This window comes from Citrus clementina, unplaced genomic scaffold (genome assembly GCF_000493195.1).
Source record: "Citrus clementina cultivar Clemenules unplaced genomic scaffold, Citrus_clementina_v1.0 scaffold_3, whole genome shotgun sequence".
In the NCBI taxonomy this organism is placed as follows: Eukaryota; Viridiplantae; Streptophyta; class Magnoliopsida; order Sapindales; family Rutaceae; genus Citrus; species Citrus x clementina.
The window spans coordinates 47,455,899-47,483,760 of NW_006262339.1; the positions used below are offsets into that span (position 1 = coordinate 47,455,899).

Here is a 27,862-nt window from a genome sequence, read left to right on the forward strand (position 1 = left end):
CACGATATTGCAGAAATCTCATTTCGGTTAATTTTTGAACTTTTAGCAAGAACTATTTGAAATGAAGTTACAGACCAAGTAGTTCAGGCTGAAATGAAAAGAGCTTAAAACAATTTTCAAAACTTACAGAAAGAGTGCAAGTGCAAAAAATAGAGGTTACATCATCGTCGAACATTGTCGATAATAAATAGCATAGATGAAATGACTTATTTAAGTGATGGATTTCCATTCCCCCTCCACCTAACTGAAAAACAATTGGTGGAATATATGGCTCGCCTATCGCCTCAGGGAAAGCATAATGTACTCGGCATAAAGGTCCCTGCCAATTGAAAAATAACTCAGTAGGTTGAAAATTGTCGTAAACAAATAAAATTGCCCAATCAGCTTCGAAGTTAAAAGATAATTTAGGACGGACACACATTGAGTACTGAATGGCTTCAACAGCAGTGGACGTAGGCAAAAACTCGTTAACTGCAACTTTCTTGTTCTCATTTTTCTTGTCTGTGCATTGTGTTAAGTAACCATTAATTATCCTTTCCTTTGTAATACTAGATGAAACTACAGTTGTTAATAGAGATTGACAAGGATACAATCTTCGAAGAAACGGCGAATCTCAGTAAGACGATGTGGGGGAAGTTCTTTGATGTCAGTGTAGTGCTTGTACTCTGGATCGTCGGCACATACTGCAATGATCTTGTCATCTTTCTCTCCCTGAATTATATTGATTTGGTATTTCATCATATATGTCTAATGAACAAGCTCTTTTGATGATGTGAGTTCTTTCAAAATTTTGATATTAGGTATTTATAGAATACCTGATCAATCATGGGCATCAGTCCAATGGCCCTTGCCCTGAGGAAACATCCCGGAAGGACTGGCTCCTGTACAAAAAAATGTCAATTGTTAAGCATAATTAACGTCCGCAAAGAGTAGATCAGATTTAACAATCAAATTTCTGAAAAGCCCCCGTAATGGCCAAAAATACCTGCATGAGAACTAAAACATCCAGCGGATCATTATCTTCACATAATGTGCGAGGGATGAAACCATAGTTGTGAGGATAAACCACAGACGAATACAACACCCGATCAACCTGAAGATTACGTGCAATGTAACTGTCAAGAGTCAGATCTTGCGAAATAGGCAAGACAATTTGGAAACAGAACAGAGGGCCCCATACTTTGATCAGTCCTGTCTTCTTATCCAGTTCATATTTGACCTTACTTCCCTTTGTTATTTCAACAACCTGAAACCATTTCAACAAACAATTCATCAATGAGATACTTCCAAATGCATTCATCATTTTCATAGTATCTTATGTATGACTGAAGACGTACACAGTTGAACACGTTGGGAGCTCCAGGTCCTGCATGCAAAACATAGCTCTTTTATTAGCTTCTTTATTGCTCTTCATCTAGCTATTCAGAATACAATATGAGGATGCCTAAGAGAGTTTCATTTTCATATACCAATCTCAAGATCATGCCAAGGATGTGCAGCCACTGATCTCCTTGACAAAGACGAGAGGATCCTCTCATTCAGTTTTGGAGCTGAACGGCTTACATTTGCTGCTTCCTCACTCATCTGGCAACAAAGTGAAAAGACTGGGAAATGTTACCGTATGCACCACCTAGTTATATCACAAGGAATTTGGAACTACCGACCGACTTACCTTGAAGATACTGCTTGAATCAGAAATGAATGTGAAAGGAGATGGGATATCGAAGATAATATATAGGCAAAAGATCCTAAATCTGCGCTTACTGTTTATGTAAAATAATATTTTAGTTAGCATTGTTGATGTTAATGAGAGAAGAAGGGTTGGTCAACTCTTCCAGTTCCAGGGAATGCCCTCGTGTCTGACGTTGAGTGAAAGAAGCTTCCCACTTAACCTCCACCGTTAATTTTGCAGAATACACGCACAACACTATTTTCATTTATTTTGTTCACTTCTTGTGGTCTCGACGTGATCCTGTTCCTATTATTTAGCTAAATTAATAATTTCAGAACGCTTGATCGAGTTTTCTTTAAATTATATATATATATATATATTTGGGGAAAATTATATTTAATTTGATACTTAATATGTATTCTTGACACCGCGCGGAATGAAATTTGACAGAGTGCACTGTGTTGGTTATATATTCTATATTATATTAACTAAGGGTCTCTCTGTCACTCGCCTGAATTCAATTTAAAGAAATTTTGGGCGCATATTGTCCACCTTGGGTAAAAGCGAAAGCAGATCCAAGCAAACGCATGCCACTCATGGGGGCAACCGAGATTGAAACAAGCATAAAAAGCGGTCCTGGTCGCAGAATGAATGAATGAATGGGGTGGCGGGGATTTACAGAGGAAGCAGCCTCTATCCTATCTTCAAGCTGCTTTACCAATATCTTGACAGCCTGAAGCACCATTCAAAGAAAGGTAGCTTCGTGCTAGTTTAAGGTTGTTAAATGTCCCAGTAGTTTTAATTCTAGATATCCTAAACCAATAAATAAAAGTATATTTTTATAATGATATTGGCCAATGTCCTTATAATAATTTAATTTATGACGATGCGGACTTAGAACAGTCACCCTAATCACTAATGTGCACGATCATTGTTTCTCCTCAGTATCAATGTGCAAATTCACTTTCCACACACAAATCAAATCCAAGTACCAAGTACTCTGATCAAGAGACTCCAGCTATGAATCTTTTAAGATCAACAAGGAAATCTCTAGAGTCCAGTACACAGCTCAAAATCTAGAATCTCAGGAGGATAGACATTCATTTGCCATTTCTTTCCATAAAATTGTTCAAAAGACAAGCACAAATTATCATCAAAAGTATCAAAATGTAGAAACATTGAGTTTATCTAACCTTCAAAATACATTGAGAAAATAACTTATTCAAATTGACGTATTTCCCTCGATTATCAAAGGGTTGGGGCAAAGAAAAAAAAAGGGAAGTGCCTACCGCCTCAGGGTGTGCAGAATGTACTCGGCATAAAGATCCCTGCAACAAGTAGAAAAGAACACCTCAGTAATGTGGAAGATTGTTTATAGAGATTGGTACTTAATCAGACAGAGAAACAATCAATCAAATATGATGCTTTATAACAACATTCAAAATTATCCCTTTCTGACTGTCTTCCCTATTCTTCATAAATATTTCTATTCATCCAAGAGATACTCGATTTTGTGCTTACATTGAGTACTGGATGGCTTCAACAGCAGCAGAAGAAGGTAAAAATTCATTAACTGCTACCTCCTTGTTCTCATTTTTCTTGTCTGTGCATTGTGTTAAGACACCAATATTCTTCACATTGCAGACCAACATCCAACAACATTTAAATTTAACAAAAGTTGTCAGTTAGGCTTTTTAGATTTAAGATTAAAAAGGATACAATCTTCAAAGAAACGACGGATCTCGGAAAGGCGATGAGGGGGAAGCTCTTTGATGTCATTGTAGTGCTTATACTCTGGATCATCGGCACAAACTGCAATGATCTTATCATCTTTTTCTCCCTGAATAAGAAGAAAAGATAAAAATGGTTAATCCATAAAACAAATATAAGATCTTAAGGACCTACGGTTCAGTTTTTTGAAAGTTTTATGGAGCACCTGATCAATCATGGGCATTAATCCAATAGCCTTGGCCCGCAGGAAACATCCGGGAAGGACTGGCTCCTATGCAAATCCAGTTAAATGTCTATAAATCTTGAATCATATTAATTATTAAGCATGAAGCTCAATGAAGCAACGATTAAGGAATAAATATGGGACATGTGGAATTTATCCAATATCTTCGTATAAGACTTCCTTAAAACAGAGAGAGTGAATGGGAGAAACTAGCATACAGAGTAAAAGCAGATTTTGGAAACCGGATAAAAAAACTGCAACAAAATTTTCTAAAATCTCTGCAATATTGGAGAAAGTAAAAATTTCCATGACTATATCTATATGATTAGTTAACAAGAGTTTGCCTTTGACAATACTGACAGATCTACATTACCTGCATAAGAATCAAAACATCCATTGGATCATTATCTTCACATAATGTGCGAGGGATGAAACCATAGTTATGAGGATAGACCACAGAGGAATAAAGAATTCGATCAACCTGAGCATTCATTCGAACATTAAGAAGAACTGAAAAATAAAAATAAAAAGCCATTAAGCAAGAAATAAGAATCAGACAGAGGAGAAAACAAATTGTTCATACCTTAATCAATCCTGTTTTCTTGTCAAGTTCATATTTGACCTTACTTCCCTTTGATATCTCAACAACCTGAACAAATTGAACAAACACTTGAACGCGCAAGCAGATACTCGACACCAACAGTTGAAGCTTGAAATATATTATTGTTATCCAAAAAAATGAAGTAATAATTAGGGTTAGCAACACTTCACCTAATGGTTGAAATTAGATTGCAGAAATCAGGCTCTCATTTTCAAATTCTGTTTATTAAAAAGTTGTATCACTCTAACCCTAAGGCTACTTGATATTGCTTTCTAAGTCTGTGGAAAAAAAAAATGAATTTGAGAACATACAACATTGAAGATGGTGGGAGCTCCAGGTCCTGCATACAAAATATCAATTGAAAGAAATTGATTAGTTTCCCCACTATTGTTAAATGCAAAATAAAATAAAATAAAATAAAATAAAATAAAAATTAGCAAGGGTTGGCTCTATTAATTCATTATCAAATGTTACCAATTTCAAGATCATGCCAAGGATGTGCAGCAACTGATCTCCTCGACATAGATGAGAGGATCCTCTCGTTCAGCCGAGGAACTGAACCCTGTGGAGCTTCAACAGCTTCACTTCCATCTCCATGCGCCGCCTCCTCACTCATCTCTGCCCCAACATAACATATAATCACTTACTGTAGGTGTAATCTTGAGAGGAGATTCATAGAGTGATACAGCAATGGATCTATTGCCATCTATAATATATTAATGTTTTGGCATGATTAATTTAATCATTTACATGATATAAAATGATCAAAGGGGGTGCTTTTATATGATTTTACAACTAAAGTTGAGACGATGATACCAATACGGAAGAAACGGCTAAACGAACCTTTGATTGTTGATGAAGACACGGAAATGTAGCTACTAGCAAGAGATCGAAGGGTTGCTGGTTGGTCAACTTTCACTTTCACAGAACCCTTCTTCAAGTAGTCAAATTTTCCAACTTTATATCATGTGATTCGATGACAGATATATATATAGCTTTGTTAACTTCTTAACGAATGAAAATAATAGTGATACCCACGGCCGGCGATCATTGTGAGTCTGTGACCACTAAAATAAACGTGAAAATATTAATAAAGAATTTACAAGAGTGTTTTTTTTCCTTTCAAAATTACTACCATATTTGCAATTAATAATCCATTTAAAACGCATAAAGATGACTTTTTTTTTTGCATTTGATCCTTTTTTTAGTGGTGGGTGGGTTGTAAGGGGCACCTTACTCTTACACAACCACCCCTTGTGTTGACCATTTGGGTCTGAAAACAAGAATTTGCCTAGTCATCATATTCGGTAGAAAATGGAAAAGAAATAACGAGTATCCATCATCATGTTCTATACGTACAACGATGCTGCATACAATGCACATAATGCGCCCACAAGCTGCAATAAATTTTCGGCAAGCGAAATGGACTGATCACCTTTGCTATGTAGAGCAATTCAAGGAACATAAATGGAGTCAGGTGACATCGAGATCATCTGCAAAAGACTTGAATTCGAAAATGTTTCTTCCAATGCAGATGCAGGAGGTCCCCTCTTACTTCCTTCATCAATGCTCTCTTTTGCAATATGTACCAGCTCTTTTGCTATATCAATCATACCGATTTTCCCATCTCTGCCAAATAACAGACACCTTGTTGCAATGTCCGCTACCATCTCCATTTGCTCCCTCCGAAAAATTGGTTGCTCGTGATAATAAAGAGATGGATCCACAATTTCTTGTATTTTCCCACTTCTGATTTTTTGCAATGTCACTGTTGACTGGTCTGCTTGTCTGCAGCCTGTAATTAGCTCTAGAAGTAACACGCCAAAGTCATAAACATCGGTTTTGTTGACACACATGGCTTGTTGATTGTTGCATGAATTAGACCCCACTCCAAGGCTAGTGCTTGGTATCCCAAACCCTGCAACTTTAACACAATAGTCTTCATCTAGGAAGATGTAACAGGATTTGAGGTCATGGTGGAAAATCGGGGGAGAAATCTCAAACTGCAAGAATGCAAGAACGCTAGCTGTTTCAGCAGCAATGATTAGCCTCTTATACCAATCAAGGCAAGCTTTCTGTTCACTGCTTTTAAGCAAATGTTCTTCCAGGGTACCATTTGCAGGATACTCATAAACTACAATTGGGTTGATGAATCCGGAATCAATACAGCATCCAAGGAGACGGGCCAAATTCCTGTGCATAATTGCTGATAGAAGTTCAACTTGGGATAAGACTTGGATAAGGTCCGTTTCATTCTCACATTGTACCTTCTGTACAGCAACGTGTGAACCATCCCCTATGACGCCAGCATAAATTGAACCATTCTTGCTATCTGCTAGTTTTTGAGAATCCTTGAATCCTCTGGTGGCTTCTTCTAGCTCATGGTAAGCGAACAACCGAGTCCTACAAGCTTTCCGGAACGAGATTGTACTATTAAAATGAGCCTGGTCATATTGGTCAAATGCTTGCGCTTTAACAGGCCTTTTCAGCAGACACAATAGTGCTAATAACGAGGCAATGATGAAGGCTGGAGCAAGAACACCTGCAATTTATATGTATGAAGTTGCATCGAAATGAAGCTTCAATTCTATTTTTTACAGATAGTGCGTAAACAGCAATTTTGTAATCACTCAAATCACAAAAGGCCCATTTACGATTACTTACCTGCTACAATTACACCTTGTTTTTCATTTTTTCTTTTGGTGAAGCAGTCACTGCCATATACTTCTTGTCCATCCTTGAAGCATGCTGTCGCCAAAAACATATGCAATACCCACCACAAATTAGAAGTTATCGTTTTAAAATTAAAAAGCAAGTGTGATAAAACAAAACATAATTGTATAAAAATATCGGCCCAATAGCGATCAGCCGCCCCAACAATGTTAAAGAAAAATGTTCCAGTCGCGTAAATATCAAATTAATTACCCAAGGAAAAATGTAGGAACTTTATTTTTCTAATAATAGTTTACGTAATTGTTGCCACTGTCATGATAATTCTATCTTCAAAAGATAATGGCAAGGGCAAGGGCTACCTTAATGACATGTAATTAGACGCATTAATCATTAATTCAGTGAATCAGGGCATTTTATTAATCACACAACAAACTAATATCTTCATGCATACCACTCGCCTCAACACAGTATTCATTTGATGCCTCACTTGAAGTCAACTACAACATGATCAAGATCATGATAGTCAAAACAAAATTTTGTACGCATTTAAAAAAAAAATAATAATAATAAAGAAATACGTACATTTTATGCATCCAGTGCCATTAGCGAATCCATCACCAACAAAACCGTCCTGACACAAGCACCTCACACCTGCTTCAACCGCAGTAGCATTAACAATGTTAGCATTGCTATCACAAATTTGGTTGGATGATATATTTCCAGGAACTGCCCATTCCAATTTAACACCACGCTTGCCAGTATTGCTTCCACGTGAAACAACCCAGGATGAAAATCCCCTGCATCCAAACTTTGAAAAAACAGAGAACCCATCACCAAAATGCCATGTACTGCGATCAGAAAGTGGATAGCAGCATGCAGGTGAGCCTTGGCTATTGCCATCACAGCCAGGCAAGTTGTTTGTTCACAGCCGGCTTTACACAAGGAAGAATCCTCACAATCGTATAAGCCTATGACATTATCTGCTGAGAGACCAAAGTAGTCGGTTTTGGCAAAACCAAAGGCATTCAGATCATTGTATTGACGACAAGAAGTGACGCCTGGAAAATCAACTAGTACTCCATCCGAGAAGAATTCAAGAACTCGATAACTTAGAGTGTCGAGTTTGAGGTAAAGGGTAGTTGAATTCAAGCAAGAGAGACGAAAAGCGCTGCTAGAAACTGAGGCACAAGAATTGTTCAAGTGAAATGGAAATGGGATGCTGTGAAAGTTACCACATGTCTCATTGCACAGAAGAGAATTAGACATGGCTGATTGGTGAACAAGTGCAATGAGAATAAAAAAAGTTAACTGCAGCGGTAACATTGCTCGTCAAAATCTTGACTTTCGCTGCAAAGTTGAGAGAATATTTGAAGGAAAGGTCTTAAAAGAAGAAGAAGAAAGTGTTCATGAGGGAGGAATAGGATACGTTCAAGGGTCTTCTCATGGCCATTTTGTTTGTTTCAGAGTCGTTACTATGCCATGTAGCAATTAAGTATACCCAGATGGACACGTGGCAAGGTCTGAAGGTCATTGAAGTTGGAGAAGAAGGGACGATTGGTCTCTGGAATGGGTTACAGCTCGTTCGTATCGCACCTATGGAATTGTGTGCGCTTTATAGGGGCGTGGCATATGCATTTAGCACTTCAATTCAGTTCAATTTGTGGCTTGTAATATCATTTTTCTTAATATAAATAACCCCATTTGCCATTTTCTCTTTTTTATGATAACAATTATTTAATATGTACGTGGTTTCGAGCATTGACAATGTAACATCTTCATTTTTTTTTATTTTTTTTTTTATGTATGTAGTTTGAGAATTACGGAATGTCAGATCTTAAAAAAGCTACTTTACAATATGTAATAATATAGAAACTGAAATTGTAACATCTGTTTCCCGTAGCTTTTCCATTTCTATCAAATAGGTCCCTAATATAGAGTATGATAGTTAGTGAACCCTATTGAAATTATATTCATTATTAAAATTTAGAAATGGTAATTTTAGTCAATTAAACAAGGATTAGGAACCGATTTGATACGAATTGACAATATATATACACACACACAGAGTGGCGGACCCAGAAACTAAAATGAGGGGGGGCTTAGTTCAAAAAATTTTATTTAACTTAGATTTTTTTAATGTTCACTCGAATACATTTTAAGTCTTATAAACTCAAATTTTATTATTTTTTTTAAATTCTCAATAATAATAGTAATAAATTATTATTTTTAAATGCGTGAAAAAATCATTTTTTGAAGTAGTATTTTAAATGCGTGAAAATATTATTTTTCGAAGTAGTTTCCACAAAATATTTTAAAAAATAAAATAATGTGGCTAATGGGATTTGAACCAAGGTTTTAAAATCATTAAATAACACTCTTATCATTGAACCACAAGTCTTTTAATATATGAAAAATGTGTCCAAATTATTTTATCTAACGTTTTCAGAAGGGGCTTATGGTACATTTAAAAGAAAACTTAATGATCCAGGGGAGCTGAAGCACCTCCTGGGCCTTAATTGGATCCGCCCATGCACACACACACTTTTATTTGAGAACATGTATATATAAACTTTAAGGGATTCAGATGTAAATACACCAAAACTATTTTCAACCTCCAATGTTTCCCGAGAGCCACGCGCTGTGGGTATCTTACACGCTTTTTGGATTACTAGATGGCGACTTCTGTACTTATACGGCGATTGAAAAACAATTGGGGTATATAAATTCTGGATTTTGGTGCAAAATTTTGGGGACCTTTCTCGGTTTTGAAGTTCAAATCTTTTGTGTTGGGATGCCAAATTTTGCTTGGTACGTGCCACGATCTTGAAACCATTTTGACTTGAAAAAGATTTGTTTTTGCCCGAAAGCATGTGGATTATGGAGTATGGACCCAACAAAATTTTGGATCGTATTTTATCTTCGTCGGATTTGAGTGGGCTATTTCTTGTGGCCCATCGGCCACATGATGTGCTCGTCTATATTTGTGGTCCAATGTGGCCTGGTAGATCTGCTTTGGCATTTTAATCTAGTAGTGATATTCACTCAGTACATCTCATTATCCTTCATTTTTCTCATTTTAACTTGAAATATCGAAAATACCCACAGAAAATGGGTGTGTTTAGTATCGTTTTTGGTTAGCTATTTTTTATTTTATGAAAAAATAGAAGTGTAAAATTTTTTTGGTGGGTGCGTTTTTGGACTATAAACATAAAATACAAAAATAAAAAAAATTGTTTTTCACTTTTTCTTCACAAAGATAGAGAATGACAAAATGGTGTTTTTTATCATTTTGTTTTCTACCATTATGGGTCTCACGCCTATAATGTAATAATTACAACTAAAATTTGGTAGGTCTTATATGTTTCTTAGATTAATAATTTATTATAATATAATAAATCTTTGAGTAATGATACATCACTCTAAATCTTTAGTAAAAAAAATACTATACATGTGTTTAAAGTTATGGTTTAGACACTATTTCATATGTATAATTATATTATTAATAAAAAATAAATTTAACATAATTACTATAAAATAAATATACAATCAATAAATAAGTTTTAAAATTATCATAAATCATTAAATATAAAATTAATTTCTTTAAAATTTTAGGAAATTTACAAAATAAAAATAGATGATATTTTTCTTAAAATTTGACTAAATTTTAATTTTAAAAACATATTAAAATTAGGTGCTTATATTTTTATAATGTAATTATTTAAATATTTTTTTAAATATGTATCAAATAAATTTTATTATTTTTATTTTTCCAGACAAGTTACCAAACGCATTTTCACAGTTCTTATTTCCATACATCAATTTAAAAACAAGCTGCCAAACATGTTTTTTTTTTTAATAAAAAACTAATCATTCTTGTTCTATAAAACAAAATCAAAAACACTATATAAAAAATAATACCAAACATGCCCTAAGTTTTTTTAAAATTTCTACTTTTTTTCTCTCTCCTCTATCTACTTTCCTTCATCTCTCCCTTACCAAACACTCATCACAACAATAAAAATTTTAGGTTAAAATTTGAAGATTAGCATGCTTTTCTTCTTCTTTTTTCTGTGCAAAGTCAACACCGACACTAGAAATCTGAACGACTCAGCAATACTCCTTCAAGATTTCTAATATCTTCTATAGTTTTTTTTTTTTTCAATTTTTACTGATTTCATTTATTTATTTTATGAGTCGTTGCTTTTAAACATTAAGTAAACATGAGCAATTTTAGTGGTTCGAATATTAATTGTTACTCCATTTTAATAAGAATCGGGTTTCATTACAAGCATAATCAAAAGAAAATTGAATTTCATGTATCTTACTTCATTTTGCTATTATCACAATGTAAGAAATTTTGGAAGTTAGTTTCTTGATAGTGGAATACAAGACTTCTTTGACAAATTCAATTATCATAATCGAATAAACTTAAGAAAGAAAAATATATACATGCATTATTTGTTAATCCACTCGGTTTTTTCCTCCTCATCGTAGCTAAAGTTTGATAGGAATATTGTAACCACCGCACCTACATAAATATGACAATATCGTGAACGAATTAACGATGCATTATTTTTATTTGACTAATATATATATATATATATATATAATTTTGTTCATAATGAAATGCATGTGTTGATGTATATCAGGTTGAAAACTTGGTCATAAATTAACATTATTTTATATAAGGGTGGAGCAAATATTTTTATTGTCCAGGCTAATTTATAAATTTATTGTAAATATTTATATGAATGTCCATCTATATAAAGAAGTAAAAAATAAAATATATATCAAGAAATGAAACATCAAAATTTTTAATACGCGTGTATATATATATCATGACAACAATGAGCTTACACCATAAAACATTAAAATTGTGCTAAAAAAGATTGTTTATGAAATTTATTTTTATTTGAGTGATAGAGAATGTGAAATACTTGAATTATTTGATTTAATAAAGAGAAAAAGAACAAGTATTTGATTGTAAAAGAAATAAACTATGAAATTATGAAAATGTTGTTAATTGTTACTATATTGTTTTGTAACTTTCTACTATTAGTGGTGATGTTATAATACATTGATATAATTTTTTTTTTCCAATCAATCAAACCAAACCATAACATATTTTAGAATAAAGTAAACAACAATAACATTTTAGCCCCCTAATAATTTCAGTTTATTCAATAAATATACAATTTAATTATTTTATAAAATAAGTGTTTAATTCTAATTGAAAAAAGAAATAGATTTGAATTGGGGACATATTTGAAAATAAAATAAAAATTCCACTGTTAGTTGAAGAACTATAAAAATAATAGGGACCTAAATGAAATTAAAATATCAAAGAATTAATCAGACAACCTCGCATCAAAACAAAACTGTTCAGAACTTCAGATGGGTTGGATTATCTCGGAGTCGAAGTCGGAGTTCGATGTGATTAAAATTAAACCCAGGTTAAAAAGGTAATTGTCAGCACAGTTAAAAGAAAAACAACGAGAAAAGTCAGCTGATAGAGGCTCCAAGTCAAGAGTAATCCACTCGTAGGTCTCCGAAAAAGTGATTCTCTGCACTCTATCCATCTCTGCCCCTGCTTACCATCATCTATCGGCGTCGTTTCCACACACACACGCAACCACTTTTTTTTTTTTTTTGGCTCGTTTTAACCATAAGAATTAAGAACCCAACAAACAAAAACACATATATTGTCATGAATTCTCGACGCGAAACAACAACACATTATAAGACGACAAGAACAACATGATATTTTACAACTGAAAGAAACAAGAAAATTGGAAAAAAAAAAAAAGAGAAAAGAAACAAGCAAGAAGTATACTAGTCGTTGCTGTGGAGGTTTGTTTTGGGTGATGGAGCCGAACCGAACCCGGTTGATAGGAGAGTACATAGTGGGGCCGAGAATCGGGTCGGGTTCGTTCGCGGTGGTCTGGAGAGCCAGGCATCGTCAGTTGGGTATTGAAGTAGCAGTGAAAGAGATTGACAAAAAGTTGCTTAGTCCTAAAGTCAGTGATAATTTACTCAAAGAAATCTCCATTCTCAGCACCATCAGTCACCCCAACATTATTCGTTTCTTTGAAGCTATCGAGGTCTCTCCACAAATTACCCACTTGTATTTTTCTTCTTGTCTTTTCTTATGGTGTTGTTTGAGTCTGACGATAATGTATGTGTTATAATAATGTTTGTGGCAGACTAGAGAGAAAATTTATTTGGTTTTGGAATATTGTGATGGAGGTGATCTTGCCGCTTATATTCACAAACATGGCAAAGTATCAGAGGCTGTTGCTAGGCATTTTATGAGACAATTGGGTATATCTATCTTTACTTTTTGGTTATTTATATTTGATCAAATTTCCTGTTATTAAAGTTAGGCAATTTTGGCAAATTCTATATGCTTTGGCCGTCTGCTTGTTAAATGCTCAATTACTGTTAAATGAGTTTTTTGAGATGCTTGGCCAGTTGGGTGTCAGGTGAACCTTACAAATAACTTTATTCGGTTGTTTAGCTTCAATCGGTTATATCATTTTTTTTTTTTGGGTATTTTTTTCTTTTTTTTGCACTGGTGCTTGTGGAAGCAAACTGCTTCTGTTTGTTTAATTTTGTGATTATTTTTACAGCTGCTGGATTGCAAGTACTCCAAGAAAAGCATCTTATTCACAGGGATTTGAAGCCACAGGTACTGTGTCTTGCTCTCTTTTAGATGTTTATGGTTAGATTCTCTATTGAGTGTATTTATGCTATACTTTATGGTCAAATGTAGACCGCTTACTAGAGCAGCTTGTTAATGAACCATGCAAACTTTGAGTACATCATGCAAACCTGGAAAATTTTGGGGTGTTTTGATTCTCCTTTTCAGGGAAGAAAAGATTTATTCTTACATGAACTTTATGTAGTGGCCAACTAGAATCTCTTGTATACTTGTTCGTAATAATAAATCAGACACTTATTATATGTGTTATGTCTTCATGATTGTTTCTGCTAATGCTTGCCAGAACTTACTCGTGTCAACTAATGAAGTGACCCCCGTATTGAAGATAGGGGATTTTGGTTTTGCACGGTAATTCTTCTTCTTCTTCTTCTTCATCTTTTTTACTTTTTTTTTTTAATTAAAATTAAAATTATCTTTGCATGTGGTCATTTCCTGGATTTATTCGTATGCTAGGTCCCTGACACCTCAAGATCTAGCCGATACTCTATGTGGTTCACCATTGTACATGGCCCCCGAGATTATTCAGAACCATAAGTATGATGCAAAGGTTATCAGTTTTACATCCATGTTCTTTCTTATACAATTTTTAGCAGTGTTATTATTATGAAATATTTTTAATGAATATTATGGTGTATGCAGGCTGACTTATGGAGTGTTGGAGCAATCCTGTTTCAACTGGTGACTGGGAAGCCACCTTTTGATGGCAGTAATCAGTTGCAGGTTTTGAGAAGATAAACTCTATTGTTTTCTATGCATTATCAAAGTTTAAAATTAAAAAAAGGGTGGTTGATATTGTGATTGTTCTCAATTTTGGAGCTACTTTTTACTTATTTGATGGGTAATAAAATATTGTCCTCTTGTTTTCACAGCTCTTTCAGAATATTTTGACATCCACTGAGCTGCGATTTCCACCAGGTGCTATAGAAGAACTACATCCTGATTGTGTGGATCTCTGCAGATGCCTTTTACGCCAAAATCCAGGTACTGCTTTCTGTTGGGTCTGTGTGGAGTAATAGTATGCTACTCTTTATAGCTTAACTGTGAGAATCAGTATTATCCATCAAATATTGATTTAGAATAATTTATTACAATCATTTTCAAGAAAACTTCATTTTAGTTTTTAACTTCGATTGCTTTTGATTGACAGTTGAGAGAATAACATTCAAGGAGTTCTTTAATCACAGATTCCTGGGGGAGCTGAGGTAACGTTTTAAGGTTTGGTATTTTGTGGTGCTGTTTCTTAGGTATTTCAGAATCTATATCCTTCGCGGCCTTTCTGTTTGATCCTTCAACAGATAAGACTGTTTAACCTGATTATAATGATTTATAATGTTACGATCTATAGGCAGACAGTGCATGCTGAGCAGCATTCGGTAGTTCCAGAAACAAAACCAATGGTGGAGCTCTTGAATTCTTCTACTCCTGAGGATAGGCATTCATTACATTCTGAGCATCCTACGAACTCATCTAGCAAAAATCCAAAATCAGCATGTTCTTCTGCATGTGACAAAGTGATATTGAATACTGGAGATCAAGGCAATTCATTGAGCACTAGGGATCTGCATGAGTTCATACCAAATATGGCATGTGACAGGATGAAGAAATCTGTTGGCAGTCAATACTCATCTGATCAGCTTAAAGGTTTGTTTTATAGTTTAGGATGTTCTCGTTGAAGTCCAATTGTTTTGAGATTAATCTTTTTGTCTTACCCATCAAGTTTTGCAGATTTAATGGAGTCCATTGAGAAAGAATATGTTCTTATCAATTCTCATTTTGCTTCAACGGATGGGTTTTCTTTCTACCTTGATGCTTCCCTGCAAGATAATTCCATGGCCAAAGTTTCCATCTGCCCTTCGAAGAAGAATGACCATTCAGCAATTACTATGCAAACAAAGGATATGCCTTCTGATTCTGCTAGTGGTGCAGAGAATTCACTATTTCATGTACCAGCTCCACTAGAAACATCAAACAGATTATGTATATTGAAAGAAGTGCAAGGACTGACAGTATTACATCCATCCACTGGGCTTCAATTGTTACATCAGTACGTGCATGCTCTTACAGAACTAGCAGAAGCAAAGGTGAACACTTCTCCTTTTTTCCCCCTACCTTTGATTCTTGTTTCTTAACAATTTAATGAAATATTGAGGTTTGGGGTATAACTAAACTGTAGACTAACGTGTCCTTTGCCGTCTGTCTGTTATTTAATTCTGTGTTCATGTTTTTGTGCTTTAAGAAATAAAAGGAATAAAAAAGACATTTCAATATACAACAAGATTTTAGTTAAGTTCTGTTATAGACTTATTGCAGTGGGTTACACATGGAAACCGGGCTATTGAAGTTTACTCTTCTATAGAGTATTCTGTATACTTCCATTTCAGAGTGGGTTGTAGCTGGTGGCATATATACATTGTGACTGGATAACATAACCGACTTTTATCTGGGGAGGAGATGGGGTGATTGTTGCAGGGCAGTTTTCTGGAGAGATGTATTCATGTCACGTTCATATCGCCTGATTTAAGTAAAAAGGGATATAGAGTTACCAATAAATCTGTATTGTCCGAACCAGACAAAACTAGGATGGCCTCAATTTTGTTTCTTTCTAAGCTGTTTGATGCATAAATGCAGCATGGATGCTCTAGCTTTTACTCAAAAGTTGTGGTTGCTGCTGTATGCAGTATGATGCAGGACTCTTTTTAGAATCATTTTCAGTTGAACTGGTTGTTTTGGCTATATGGAAGAAGGCTCTTCAAATTTGTGGCTCCTGGCTGACCTCCATGTCACATGGTGAATTACCTGGCCCTAGTTCAGCTTATGGGCATACACCTGTTCAAGGTGGCATTTCCTCAGATCCAAATTCGGAAAATAATGTAGATTTTAGCAGTCCTTTCTCTGTTTCTACATGGGCAGAGCAAGGGTTTATCCTTGCCTTTGATCGTGCAGAGAAATTATCGTATAATATTCGAGATAGTGATGGTAGGCTGTTCATCAATGTTCTGTAATAATGCTGCTCTTCCTTTGCTAAACTTGGTTTGCATTTTACTCAAGGAGCTCTCAAATATATTGCAGGGGCTGCTGAGATGCCCGATGCCATGGAAATCATTTATCAAAGGGCACTTTCGGTTGGGAAAATCGGTGCTGTAAGTGAACTCCTACTATCTGCTGTTAAATCTCATCTTAAATCATTATAATCTGTATTAGCCATGGATTATTCTTGCCTAAATGGATCCTACATCTTCGCAGGTTGAGGAGTACATGGGGAATAAGGCTAGTGCTTCAGCATTGTACTCCAAAGCAATGCTTCTGCTTTCATTTATCGTGGGAGAAGCAGCATCTCTGTCGTTGTACCCTCCATTTTCACTAAATCCGTCTGATAAAAAGCGAATTCAGGGCTATATTAATAATTTGCAGTCTCATCAGTCGAACTTTCTAATATTTCAACCCTCTTCTAACCTATCCTCAGATTCTGCTCCCAAGTAAACATGATTGGCTGCAAAGCTAGGTCTACAACTCCAGCTCTTGTGGAATTTCTACCCTCTGACCTATACGGCCTGGAAATCATGATCGCGCAACAGAGATTTGAGCTTGTTTTTGAAATGGATACAAGTTAACAGAATTGATGCAGAAACCAAATACCTTCAGATAGAAATATAATGTATATAGGCAAGTATATAACCGACTGCTGGCGGCATTAAGCAAGGTAACTCGTACTAATTATCATACAATATTAATTTCCGTCAGACTGTAAATAATAGAGTTGTAACTTGTAAAGCGCCCATTTTCTTCAACAAGTGCAAATAATATTTCGTATTTTGGGTCGAACCTATATCTAGCTAGTACCATTAGTGTGGCCTAATGAAATAGAGAATGGTTCTCGATGGCAGCAATCTTGAATGACAGGTGGAACATGCTTCGTAAGATTTCCTCTCTTTAGCAATTGGCATCAGTGTAGTCACCGATGAACATGTCCAATAGTGCAGCCACGGACGCCACCGTCACAATATTTGTTACCATCTACACTTGTGTCTGATTTAGCTATTCATACTATAAATTCTTAGCTGAGTCAGTATTACCTCAGTGGAAAGAGACTAAATGTTTAAAAATAATTGGGAGCAAGAGAGAAAAAAAAGAAAAGAACGGGCAACAATGATAAATCTAGAAAACATACTTTCTGCGCGCAGAGGCCAGATCACGGCCTGTTAATACTTGATGATTTTTGTCCAAGTCGTCTATTGAAAATGGAATTAAGTGCAGTTGCATAAGTTCAGGAAGGCAAATAAGTCAATGTCGACGTATAATATAGTACAACACCCAACTACACGAAGAGTCGTGAAATAGACCTCATAATAAACATAACGAAATAGGTGGGAAAATTAGAAATCCATGCAAATTAACAAAAGTTTCCCTTGCTTAACTGCATGCAATAACCAATGTCAAGTTGTTGCTCCTTCCACGCGTATCCTCTTGGGGCATTTCTCTTCGGCTTGGTTGCCGGTGTTGAGTATTCTGTTTTCTTTGGCCTCCACAGAACACCTTTTGTAAGGTTTAAAACCAGTTCGACGGGCCTTCAGTTTACCATGCCCAAGCCCGATTGTCAGCAGCCCCTCCCCCCCATTGTTCTCGACTCCGGACACCGTGCTTTTCTCCACCTCTTGATGGCCGAAACAAGAACCCCATGTCTTGCTGTTGAGATCGAAAAGTGATTTATCTCCATCTTTCTTATTGCCGTTTTGCTTATCCTCTACATTGTCCTGCTGCATTTTGTCCTTCAGATCATGTGGAGGTGAAAAGCTTTGAGGCAATACCTCTCTAGAGAAGAGTGCTTGAAAAGCCAGCCGCCCCTGACATGCATAACTAACTATAAGAAGACAAGCAGTGACTGTTCAAACATTATGGTTTAAAACCCATTTTCATTCGACTGTGACACAATAATAAAAAAGATCACAAAAATGAATTTTGCAATTACCACTTCAGAAACTTCCTTCCAAGAATCGGTAATGTTACTGCTGCTTCTACTACGACGGTTACCAGGATCGGTGGCAGGAAGACTCGGATCAATTTCTTTAGACTCCTCTTTGCCTTTCTCTTGCTTTTCTAATGCATCAGTTTCAACTTCACTGCTAGAAGGTGTATTGGAACCGCATGATGAACGGTCTACCTGCTTTCTGTTTTTTGTTTTGTTTGAATCATGAAGCTCATTTTCTTCAGAATTCTTCTCATGATCAGTAGCTTTCAGTTCCATTTTAAGCTTCGCACTTGCACTCTCCTCGGAATCTGATGTTAACACAGTGAGTGATTTAGACGCTGAATTTTGAGCTTGCAAAGCTTCAGAATATTCAAGGTCTGGTTGATGATCCTTTAAGGCAGGATTTGGAGGAGTATTGTCATTTTTGTCTGTCTTGGCTGCCGGAACTTGTGCAGTATCCATTGATGAAACTGCAGTTGCACAAGCAGGAGGGCAGGTAAAAGGAGTATGAAATGGGGCACACAAGGGAAGCAGTCCATGTGCTGCCCACCATGCAGTGGCAGCTGCTACAGTGGCTGCGGCAATAGCTGCCATACTTGGCGGGGAGCTCATTTGTCTAGATAAGAAACCACCCTGCGGACATGTAGGAGAATCAGCTGAAGTTTCCATATTTGTATAGGGCCAAAATGTAGCAGCAAAGCTTGCTGCAGCATGGGCCGCAGGGTTTTGTAACAGAGTAGACACTATAAGACTTGAAAATGCGGATGAGATGTGTAGAAATGATCGATAGTCATCTTGATCATGGCGAAATTGGGTAAAGGGAGGATGGAAAGTTGGAAATGATTGATGAGTAGATTTTGGCACATTACTCTCATTTTCAGTAGTAGCAGACGCAGCTGGATTTGTGAACAGATTAGGATTTCCATGAACTTCTCCTATAGGATGAAATATGGACTCCTGCATAGGCATATCTGAAGGGCTTTGAGTACCTGTTCCAAGGCTCCCATCTAGAATGTGCACATTTACGTGCCTTGGATAGTTCTGCGTAGCTTGCACCTCAGCCGTCGGCAATGCATCGGCCACATCATCTCTTTTTTCACCATGAACTGACTTCTCATGTGAAGGGCAGGCGTTCTCCAAGTTCAAGGGTTTACTTGAGCCATTATCCTGAAGTGCCAGTTTGGCATCAGGTTTACCAAACTTCTCATTTGCTTTAAGTTCAACAGTGACATAAGATTCACGTGTTTCATCCTGATTTACCACTTCTTTCAGTGATGGAACAAATTCCCTGAGATTGCAAGAGTCTCTGAGCCCCACTGGTGTTGGCATGGAGTTTTTATTCACAGAAGAAACAGAGGAACAGTGAGCTTCTTGGTGCAGTATAAACACTTCCGAGCAGTTGTCCTTCTGACTTTCGATAGTATAAGTTGGCTTCTCATCACCATTAGGCCTCTATTAAATATGTGAAATAAGTTTATTACAAAGGGAAGAAATTGGGATTAAAAGAAGAATAGTTTTAACGAGAGAAGAAAATACAACTCACATCACAAATTGGTTCTTTCTCCAAGTCCAGCACTTGATTGCAACGCAAAGAAGAAACTGAACTTCGAAGTTTCCCATCCTTTGCTCCTATCTGTGACATAGGAGCATTTGTGCAGGTCTTTCGAGGATAAGGATTGCGTGGTTTCCTTTTAGGACGTGGAGGAGGAATGTCTATGTCAATTGCTTGACCTATAGGAACCCCTTTAGAAAGAGCCTCCTTCTCCAACTGCAAGCAAAGTAATTTCAATATTCTAAATTAAAATTGAATTTTTTAAAAAGCTGTTAAAGAGCAACAGCCCAACCATTCACTGCCAGTAACTTACAGGCATAACTAATATATTTAGTACAAGATTAGAATGTAATTATCCTTAGATTCTTTAATTAATTGAAATATAACAACCAAATAATGTCCATGCAAATTCTCTTGCCGTCTAGAAAAGCTATGGAAAAGAAAATGAGAAAAAACAAGCAGTGGAATCCTCATCAAACTATTCTATACAGTCAAGCAATTTTCTTATCTATTTAAAAAATATACATATCAAGCAATTTTCTTCTTAAATTTAGGCCCTGTTTCGTATTGAGGTGCTGTAAATTTTAAGCTACAGTTATTGTGGAAAAAGTACTGTAACTATAAAATAAAAGTTAATAATATGCAGTAAATATATTTTTTAAATAATTTTGACAAAAATTAGTAAAAAAAGTAATAGATTTTTTATCATAGAAGTATAAAATCAAATCAACTTAGTTTCCAACCTCCAGCAGCTAGTGTTTACCAAACATTTTAGTGCTGTATCTTTTAAGGTATAGCTGTCCAATCTCAATTTCAAACAGGGCCTTAGAATTATGAAATAGCCTCAAATAAGTCCTCTGATGCTATCTCTATTCTAACTTGTTATTTATTTATAACAATGTGATATCAGATCTGATAAATCAACCACAAGACTTGGGCATCCCATACAATTTTGGTGAAAACTAAATTTAAACAGCATGCAACTTCAGTTATTTCATATTGCATAATGTCAGTAAAACAAAAAAAGGAGCCTGGTTTGGCTGAGCAATCAAATTGCTTAAGCCAAACCAGCCCCCCTTTTCTACCATATGTATTTAATACAAGAAAGATGAGAAAAGGATAAATTTCAATGTGAAATTGTCCAAGTTTGCATGAAAAAGGTGAATGAAGAGATATTTCATTTGAAAAGCTTTAGGACTCTAAATCTTCTTCAAGTAAATATTAAGCTTCTGAGTATGAGAAGCCTTCCATTATATTTTTCCTTTCTTTTCTTTCCAGGAATTCACCAGCTCTCTCAGCTAGTTAGGCTGCCTCTGTAAAATTACGAAAAATCTTCTCTTTGAGGCAAATAATTTACATCATGCCCCGTGTTAAAACAGACACAGATACATGTCCAAATCTATAAGAAAATATTTTTACCTTAACCACTGCAGCCAATATTGCTTCACTTAATATATTCATGTTCCACGGTAAACTTGAGCAATCAAGAGCATGACAACTAAGATGGAGCTCCCAATAATACCACAATGACTCAAATGCAGTAATATGTATTAAATGTAATTCCTGTTACTTACGAGCAAGCTTTCATTAGAAAGAATACAGATAATACCACAGCTGGATTGCATTATCCCGCTCTATTGACATGGCAACTTAAACTTTAGACCCATTTGTTAGTATTTTGTAAATACTTTGTAACTACTGCCAACAACAATTAAAGAACATAAAGAAATCTTGCAATCTTCTGAAAAATAGAAACTGAAACTTCCAAAGTGAACGTGCCCTCGGTAGACGTACATGCAGGCAACTCTTATTTAATTTGAAAATTTGATGAAGGCAACTTTAATTACAAAATCAATTCAAGAAGGTAATCAAATTTGATCATTGGCTAAATCCTGCTTAGGAAAGGGAGGACTAGCCCAAGTAACTGGTTATAAATAGTGTCTGATCCAACTGGCACTATTCATTCAGAAAATTCCAGAACATATCATATTTCCCTTTCTTTTTTCAAACAAAACACTAGCTTGAGCACTGAAGGGCCCTTGGCTGGTTACACAACCAATGCATTCTAGCATTCTCTTCATGGATTGAGGGAGGCCTCAAGGAGACAAGGTAAAATCAGCCGATGAAGGATTCAACTCCTTCAGAATCAATATTCATTATTAATCTTTCCCTGGCTTCTCACACTATTATCTGAAAGTAAAAATACTAGTGTCTGGTCAAGTGCATAATCTTGACTAAGTCAGCGGAAAAACTAACTGAGCATAGACAAGATCTAAATAGTTTGTTTCTAAGATTGTTATTTGTTTATTAAGTTCACATGTAAAATCATCTGTGATAAGCTTCTTGTCAGAGCACAGATGAAAAAAAACCACTTGCATATAACAACAATTGTATACTTTGGAGACCAATAACAGCACAAGAAGAGAATGCACATCAACAGAATTACACACTCTGGTTATATGAAAAGCAAGTAATCAGAAAGTTTTCCATTTAAATACAATAAATACAAGTTGCATTGATCGACATTGTCTCATGATGCAGTTGGAGCTACAACATAGCAGTAACAAGCAGAGATATATCTGATGTAAGAGTGAGACAATAAGGTATGGATTGACCTTGGAAAAGAATTTTTGTGCATGACTTCTGATCTGCACAGCTTTCTTTGTCCCTATATGTTCTGCACGGAACCATGTAAAACATAGAAAGAAGAGACGAGACAGATCTCCAATTAAGTCAAAAATACTGAATAATAGCATTTCATGTGATTCCTAATAGGTACATCCAACCAATTCAACTGTTTAATGGAAAAATTAAACCAAATTACAATAAATTGAATAAAATTGGAGAACTTCAAGAACATGCCTTCACAAAGGAAAAAAAGAAAAGTTAAAAGGCGTCAGAAAAATTTAACCTTCTATGCGTTGCCAAGCACGGCCATAAAGCTTCAGCGCTTCTAGAAACCTATTATGCTCCTCCTCTGTCCATCGTTCACGTTGCTTCGTAATTGTATATGGCTTCCTTGTCTACCATCAAGCAAAATTCAGAATTCATATATTCAATCCTTAATCAGCTATTTCATATCACCAAACAAATAATAAATAAAAGAAGAATAAGAAGAAGAAGAAGAAGATAGAGACAGAAAATAAAAAAGTAATCAAAGGTTTCTACTAAATGTGACCTTAAGAACCAAGTCTTCGCCAGAGGAGTAGGTGTCCATAACCAAAGTCAGGCAGCTAGCAGCTAGCGCTGCTTCAAATCCTCTCTAACAAGCAGTGGGTAAAACAAAACCCTCCCTTCATTTCTTCTTACAGTATCAAATGACAAAGCCGTTGTTATAGTAATGGTTGACAGAACCTGATAAGGCAACACTACTGCAAAAGAGAAAAAAGCAACAGCAATCGATAGAGATCCGTCTCTGTTTCTTTTCAGCACAATAAGCATTCCAATTCACACTCACTGAAGATATAACATAAGGTGTTGTTATATGAGTGCTTAAGGAGTAAAATAAATGGGCAATAAATAAATAAATAATAACAAGTTCTTTGTGAAATATTAAGAATCCACCAGAACAGAGAGAGAGAGACAGACAGAGACAGAGACGCTTCTCTTAAAAGAAAATTCCTTTATTCAGAATCCTCACCAAAACGAACCCGTAGATGCCAAAACCTTTGAAATACGAAAAAAAAAAAAACAAACAAACAGAGAGACAGAAACTTCAATCAGTCATTAACAAGTATCTCTACAACAGTTAATACACCTCCCAATAATACATCAACATAATTAGCTTAAATAACAGCATAAAACTTTTAACTCTCTCTGCGGTTGCCTGAGAAGTATACTACTATGACAAGAACCAAGAAACTTAATTCAAATCTCATATTGACTTTTTTATTTCTTTTTTTTAATAAAGAAAAAAAATTATTTATAGAGAAGTAAAATAGTGAAACTTAAATTTCCATCATTTCGCTATTTTAGCACATATTCTCGGCAACCAAACAGAGAGCTATAAGTAAAAGATAAAACAGAAATATGTGGACAGTACCCTTCGAGAAAGCCATGATGTACTAGAAGCCCGGCTGCATCGATAGAGCGCATGAACAGAATTCACCTGCGACTTGCCGGAGGAATCATGATTACCGGCAACGGTGGATCTGAATCGGAAACAGTTTACAAAAAAAAAACTATTTGTTTAAATTATCTAGATAAATGAAGAAGTTGAAGAGAAAAGAAGCAGGACTGAAAGAGTTTTCTTCTGAGACTTAAAACTCCAGAAGCCACAGTTTGGGAAACCAAGGAGCAATCTCAGCCACTATAATTACTTGAGGATTTTTTTTTAAAAAAAAAAAATTCCCTAATTTTTATTTGAGGCTAAGAAGGAGTGAGGGTAACTGAGGAGAGAGAGACGGAAGAGCGTGAATCACTGGATGGTGCCAAGTGGCAAATATTTAGTAGCCGATTAACCTAAAGCTCACCCTTGCACTTTTTTCCCAATTTATTTTTCGGCCTTCTTCTGTTATTTGATCCTCCAATCTCGGCCACAAGTTTCCATACTGTGAGGTTAAGTCCGTAAAAGCGCTTCCAGCTGTGACTAGTGGGGCCCTTCTGTGAAGTGGCTCGTGTTAGACTACTGCATTTATCCGGTCATTTTCGTACGCAAGTGTGAAAAGCGGACAGTGTTGAGCCAGCGTGGCAGTGATGACTGGTACGTGGCGGTTTCTGTGGAAGTGGGAGGTTGTGACGCACAGGAGGAGAACTGTCTTCAAGTTCAACTCGCGCGGTTCGTCCGGTTAGTCAAATAAAACGATCATACATTTGTCCTTGGTTTATTTATTTGTGCGCCCTTTTTTTTTTGGGTGAAGTTGGGTTGTTTATTACTATAATTATGCTCGACAATGAGGTAAAAAATTATGTCATAAGATTTTATCAATTCAATAATTTTTTTCTTTTATATGGAACGTGTTTACTACTTCTTTGAAAATTATAAATAAATTTTTATATCAAACGTGCAAAAATTAAGTTGGGTTAAAAGAGCGGTTTTAGTGCAGTGCGGTAATTGTGAAGATTATATATTTTTAAAAGTTGGTTTAAGTGGAAGATCTATAATCAAAGGTTCCATGCGCGCACAAAGACGTAAAATCGTTATTTGGAAACCAGTTCAAGCAAATGCCCATTTTTAAGTGGAAGATCCAGAAGGAGAATTTAAGAAAGAACACATCTAGACTTGTCTCTATGTATATAGTTCATAAGTTTAGCAGTAAGAAGTAATTCTTAGAAAAATGTTTAGCTGTATGAACCATGAAAGAAGATGAGAGCTAGTGCTAGGCGGCCGAGCGAAAACTAGGTCAAAAAATGCAAATTAGAATTTTAAGTGGGCCTCCAATCCGAGAGTCAGGATACCATTAGGGTTACTATTAGCACTCAACTTGATAATGGTTGACCACGTTTTCTTACGTTTAATAGAACATTCCATATTTAATGGAGTTGAGCTTTTGACACCCTTCAAATTTTTCTCATAAAATCCATCAGTTATACGTCGAGCTGGCAAAATCTAACATAAACCAATCACTCGACATGAACACGATACGAATATATAGCATAGATCGTCAAATTTAACACAATTTTTTTTTTCATGTCAAGTTAAGATTAAAGTTCTTGATTTATTTACCTAATAAATAACACGATTATATGTTATATTTTAAATTAATTTGTAGGTTATTGTAACGAAAGCTCAAATATTGGATATGATTCTCTTTTTTTTTTTTTTAGTAAGGATGAAAATATACATAGTGTTTCATAATTTCATTTATAAAATTTTATTTAAATTGTATTTTGTATAAAGCTACATCCATGCTACAGTACAGAGTTCCAAAGATTACTGTGCACTCAAAACTCCGCTACAGTGAATAGTGCAGAGTTCCAAAGATTACTGTGCACTCAAAGCTCCGCTACAGTGAACAGTTTAAAAATCTTTTGTATTTAAACCGAAAGGAAGACTTAGACTTCTCAGGTTTTTCATTTCTAAAGTTTAGAACTTCTCTCTCTTCTTCTCTCCCTTCTCTCTAGAATTCTCTCTCTTCTCTCTCTCGGGATTAAAGAAAATCTTCTGTATTCAAGGAATTTTTCCTAAGTTCCTTGTTTTCAGACTATTTTCTGATTTTCCATTTATAAAGCTGTCAGATCAAAAGAAATAAATGTAAAGCATTTAAATTTAAGCAATTTCAATTTCATATACATTTAAATTTCCGCACTTTAAATTTCTGCAATTTACTTTTCTGCAATTTAATTTTATGTACATTTAAATTTCAGCAGTTTATTTATTTTTAAAGCATGCTCTGCAGACTGATCTGGACAGTTGCTAGGTTGTGATATTGCTGCGCTATAACATTATTTATGATTGTTTCTTTGCTAGGTTGTGATATTATTGAGCTATCTTCTGCTTTCAGAGCACCATTTTTGGGAACCAGATCTGGTACTGTGTATGCACCCAAGCCTTTAGATGTATGATTGTTGCTAGGCTTGCTAAAGAATCTAATAAATATATGGTAAAGTGATTATAAAAATTGACTAACCGCGTTTAAAGAATTTAATTATTATTTGGTAAAACAAAATTGATTTGGTATATCAGCTGGAATACTTGAGGATGCGGGCTACTGGTCCAAAGCACTATTAAAGATCTGCTCTAAAATAACTGAGCATGAGCGATTCCTCAGATAACAACGCTAAGTACCATATCAAGTTTAAAATTTGCCAACCGCGATCCAATTTGTTTCTTTACAAACCAATCAATAAAGAATTATTTCGAAAACACATCCATCCTTCGATCCTATTTCCTTCTGGTATATATATATATATATATATATATATAATAAAAATTTCAATAGTGTGAATGCGTAATATTTTGGTAGATATATATTTTATATTATCAATAAATCATATTGTTAGCCTAAAGGGCTATACATAATGTAATTTTGATGATAACAAACATATGTATTGAGTGATTTAATAAATATTGTATTTCACATTTTTACTAGTTTTTTAAGGATAATATTTATGCAAGTGAATCAAGTGAAATCAAGATTGAAGACACTCAACGGACAACGGCGAAATCAAGAATAAAGCTTAGAGCTCAACGGACGAATTATTGCGACAAATTCTTGTAAAGCCGGTATGATTTAATTGATGCATGATTTAGCATTTGAGAAGCTCAAGAAATTAATTTAATTAAATAATTTTCATAAACTAAAAGTTTTTGTTTTTATAAAGAAAAGTATTTTGTGAATTTAAGTAATTTGGACTTAAATGCTAAGATTTGAAATCTTTGATTTTAATAAGTATTAAATTTCGGAGTTGGACGTTTTTACAAACATTTGAAATGTTTTGGGCCATACTATAATTTATGAATATTTTGGACTAAAGTGAAAGATTTTGAGAACTTTGAAAAATATAGGTATTATGTTGAAAAGGACCTTTGTGTGAAACAAGAAAATCTTTGGGGCCATATCATAATTTCAGAAAGTTTGAGAAAGACATCTATTTTTATGAAGTTCTGAAATTGGACCTATTTGCAAAGTTTTCTGACGTTTTGGGCCATAGTATAATTATAGAAAGTTTTGGGCTAAAGTGTAATTTTAGTGAACAATAGTACTGTAGTAAAATTCAAAAATAACGGTAATATTACTGTTCCTGAGCGGCTAGCCGGATAATCAAGCGGCTAACCGCTTGA

The 27,862-nt window shown here is 35.3% G+C and overlaps 5 protein-coding genes across 8 annotated transcripts; 1 reads left to right on the plus strand and 4 right to left on the minus strand.

The window, feature by feature from the left end:
• Nucleotides 1-82: 82 nt before the first annotated feature.
• Nucleotides 83-1,829, minus strand: LOC18047561 (soluble inorganic pyrophosphatase 1). Its single transcript, XM_006444637.2, has 9 exons — nucleotides 1,673-1,829; nucleotides 1,470-1,584; nucleotides 1,338-1,366; nucleotides 1,181-1,246; nucleotides 986-1,093; nucleotides 816-881; nucleotides 591-711; nucleotides 420-501; nucleotides 83-319 (listed from the first exon to the last, which is right to left on the minus strand). The coding sequence occupies exons 1-9, from the start codon at nucleotides 1,793-1,795 to the stop codon at nucleotides 277-279; spliced, it is 753 nt and encodes a 250-aa protein (XP_006444700.1). The 5' UTR covers nucleotides 1,796-1,829; the 3' UTR covers nucleotides 83-276.
• Nucleotides 1,830-2,763: 934 nt separating this feature from the next.
• On the minus strand, nucleotides 2,764-5,332 carry LOC18047562 (soluble inorganic pyrophosphatase 1). The gene is made up of 9 exons (XM_006444638.2): nucleotides 5,071-5,332; nucleotides 4,702-4,845; nucleotides 4,539-4,567; nucleotides 4,210-4,275; nucleotides 4,000-4,107; nucleotides 3,609-3,674; nucleotides 3,392-3,512; nucleotides 3,194-3,275; nucleotides 2,764-3,000 (listed from the first exon to the last, which is right to left on the minus strand). Exons 2-9 carry the CDS (start codon nucleotides 4,841-4,843, stop codon nucleotides 2,958-2,960), a joined length of 657 nt encoding a protein of 218 aa, XP_006444701.1. The 5' UTR covers nucleotides 4,844-4,845; nucleotides 5,071-5,332; the 3' UTR covers nucleotides 2,764-2,957.
• Nucleotides 5,333-5,681: 349 nt separating this feature from the next.
• LOC18047563 (probably inactive receptor-like protein kinase At2g46850) lies at nucleotides 5,682-8,166 on the minus strand. Its single transcript, XM_024187594.1, is given in 4 exon segments — nucleotides 5,682-6,769; nucleotides 6,892-6,975; nucleotides 7,483-7,818; nucleotides 7,821-8,166. Coding segments are annotated over 4 exon segments (1,854 nt in total).
• A 4,236-nt stretch (nucleotides 8,167-12,402) lies between these two features.
• On the plus strand, nucleotides 12,403-17,260 carry LOC18047564 (serine/threonine-protein kinase ATG1a). 2 transcript variants are annotated; one of them, XM_006444640.2, is made up of 13 exons: nucleotides 12,403-13,001; nucleotides 13,104-13,221; nucleotides 13,530-13,588; nucleotides 13,905-13,969; nucleotides 14,075-14,168; nucleotides 14,261-14,341; nucleotides 14,491-14,602; nucleotides 14,769-14,823; nucleotides 14,967-15,262; nucleotides 15,347-15,702; nucleotides 16,300-16,597; nucleotides 16,691-16,761; nucleotides 16,865-17,260. In XM_006444640.2, exons 1-13 carry the CDS (start codon nucleotides 12,765-12,767, stop codon nucleotides 17,099-17,101), a joined length of 2,079 nt encoding a protein of 692 aa, XP_006444703.1. In that variant the 5' UTR covers nucleotides 12,403-12,764; the 3' UTR covers nucleotides 17,102-17,260. The 2 variants fall into 2 exon arrangements, with proteins under 2 accessions (XP_006444703.1, XP_024043759.1); XM_024187991.1 differs by lacking the exon at nucleotides 16,300-16,597 and having other exon boundaries at nucleotides 16,865-17,085.
• A 574-nt stretch (nucleotides 17,261-17,834) lies between these two features.
• LOC18047565 (protein LHY) lies at nucleotides 17,835-24,549 on the minus strand. 3 transcript variants are annotated; one of them, XM_006444643.2, is made up of 8 exons: nucleotides 24,182-24,549; nucleotides 23,780-23,805; nucleotides 23,318-23,510; nucleotides 23,051-23,162; nucleotides 22,755-22,816; nucleotides 20,131-20,355; nucleotides 18,588-20,039; nucleotides 17,835-18,462 (listed from the first exon to the last, which is right to left on the minus strand). In XM_006444643.2, exons 3-8 carry the CDS (start codon nucleotides 23,354-23,356, stop codon nucleotides 18,055-18,057), a joined length of 2,298 nt encoding a protein of 765 aa, XP_006444706.1. In that variant the 5' UTR covers nucleotides 23,357-23,510; nucleotides 23,780-23,805; nucleotides 24,182-24,549; the 3' UTR covers nucleotides 17,835-18,054. The 3 variants fall into 3 exon arrangements, with proteins under 3 accessions (XP_006444706.1, XP_006444708.1, XP_024043758.1); XM_006444645.2 differs by having other exon boundaries at nucleotides 23,318-23,595; XM_024187990.1 differs by having other exon boundaries at nucleotides 18,297-18,479; nucleotides 23,318-23,805.
• Between the last annotated feature and the right edge of the window lie 3,313 nt (nucleotides 24,550-27,862).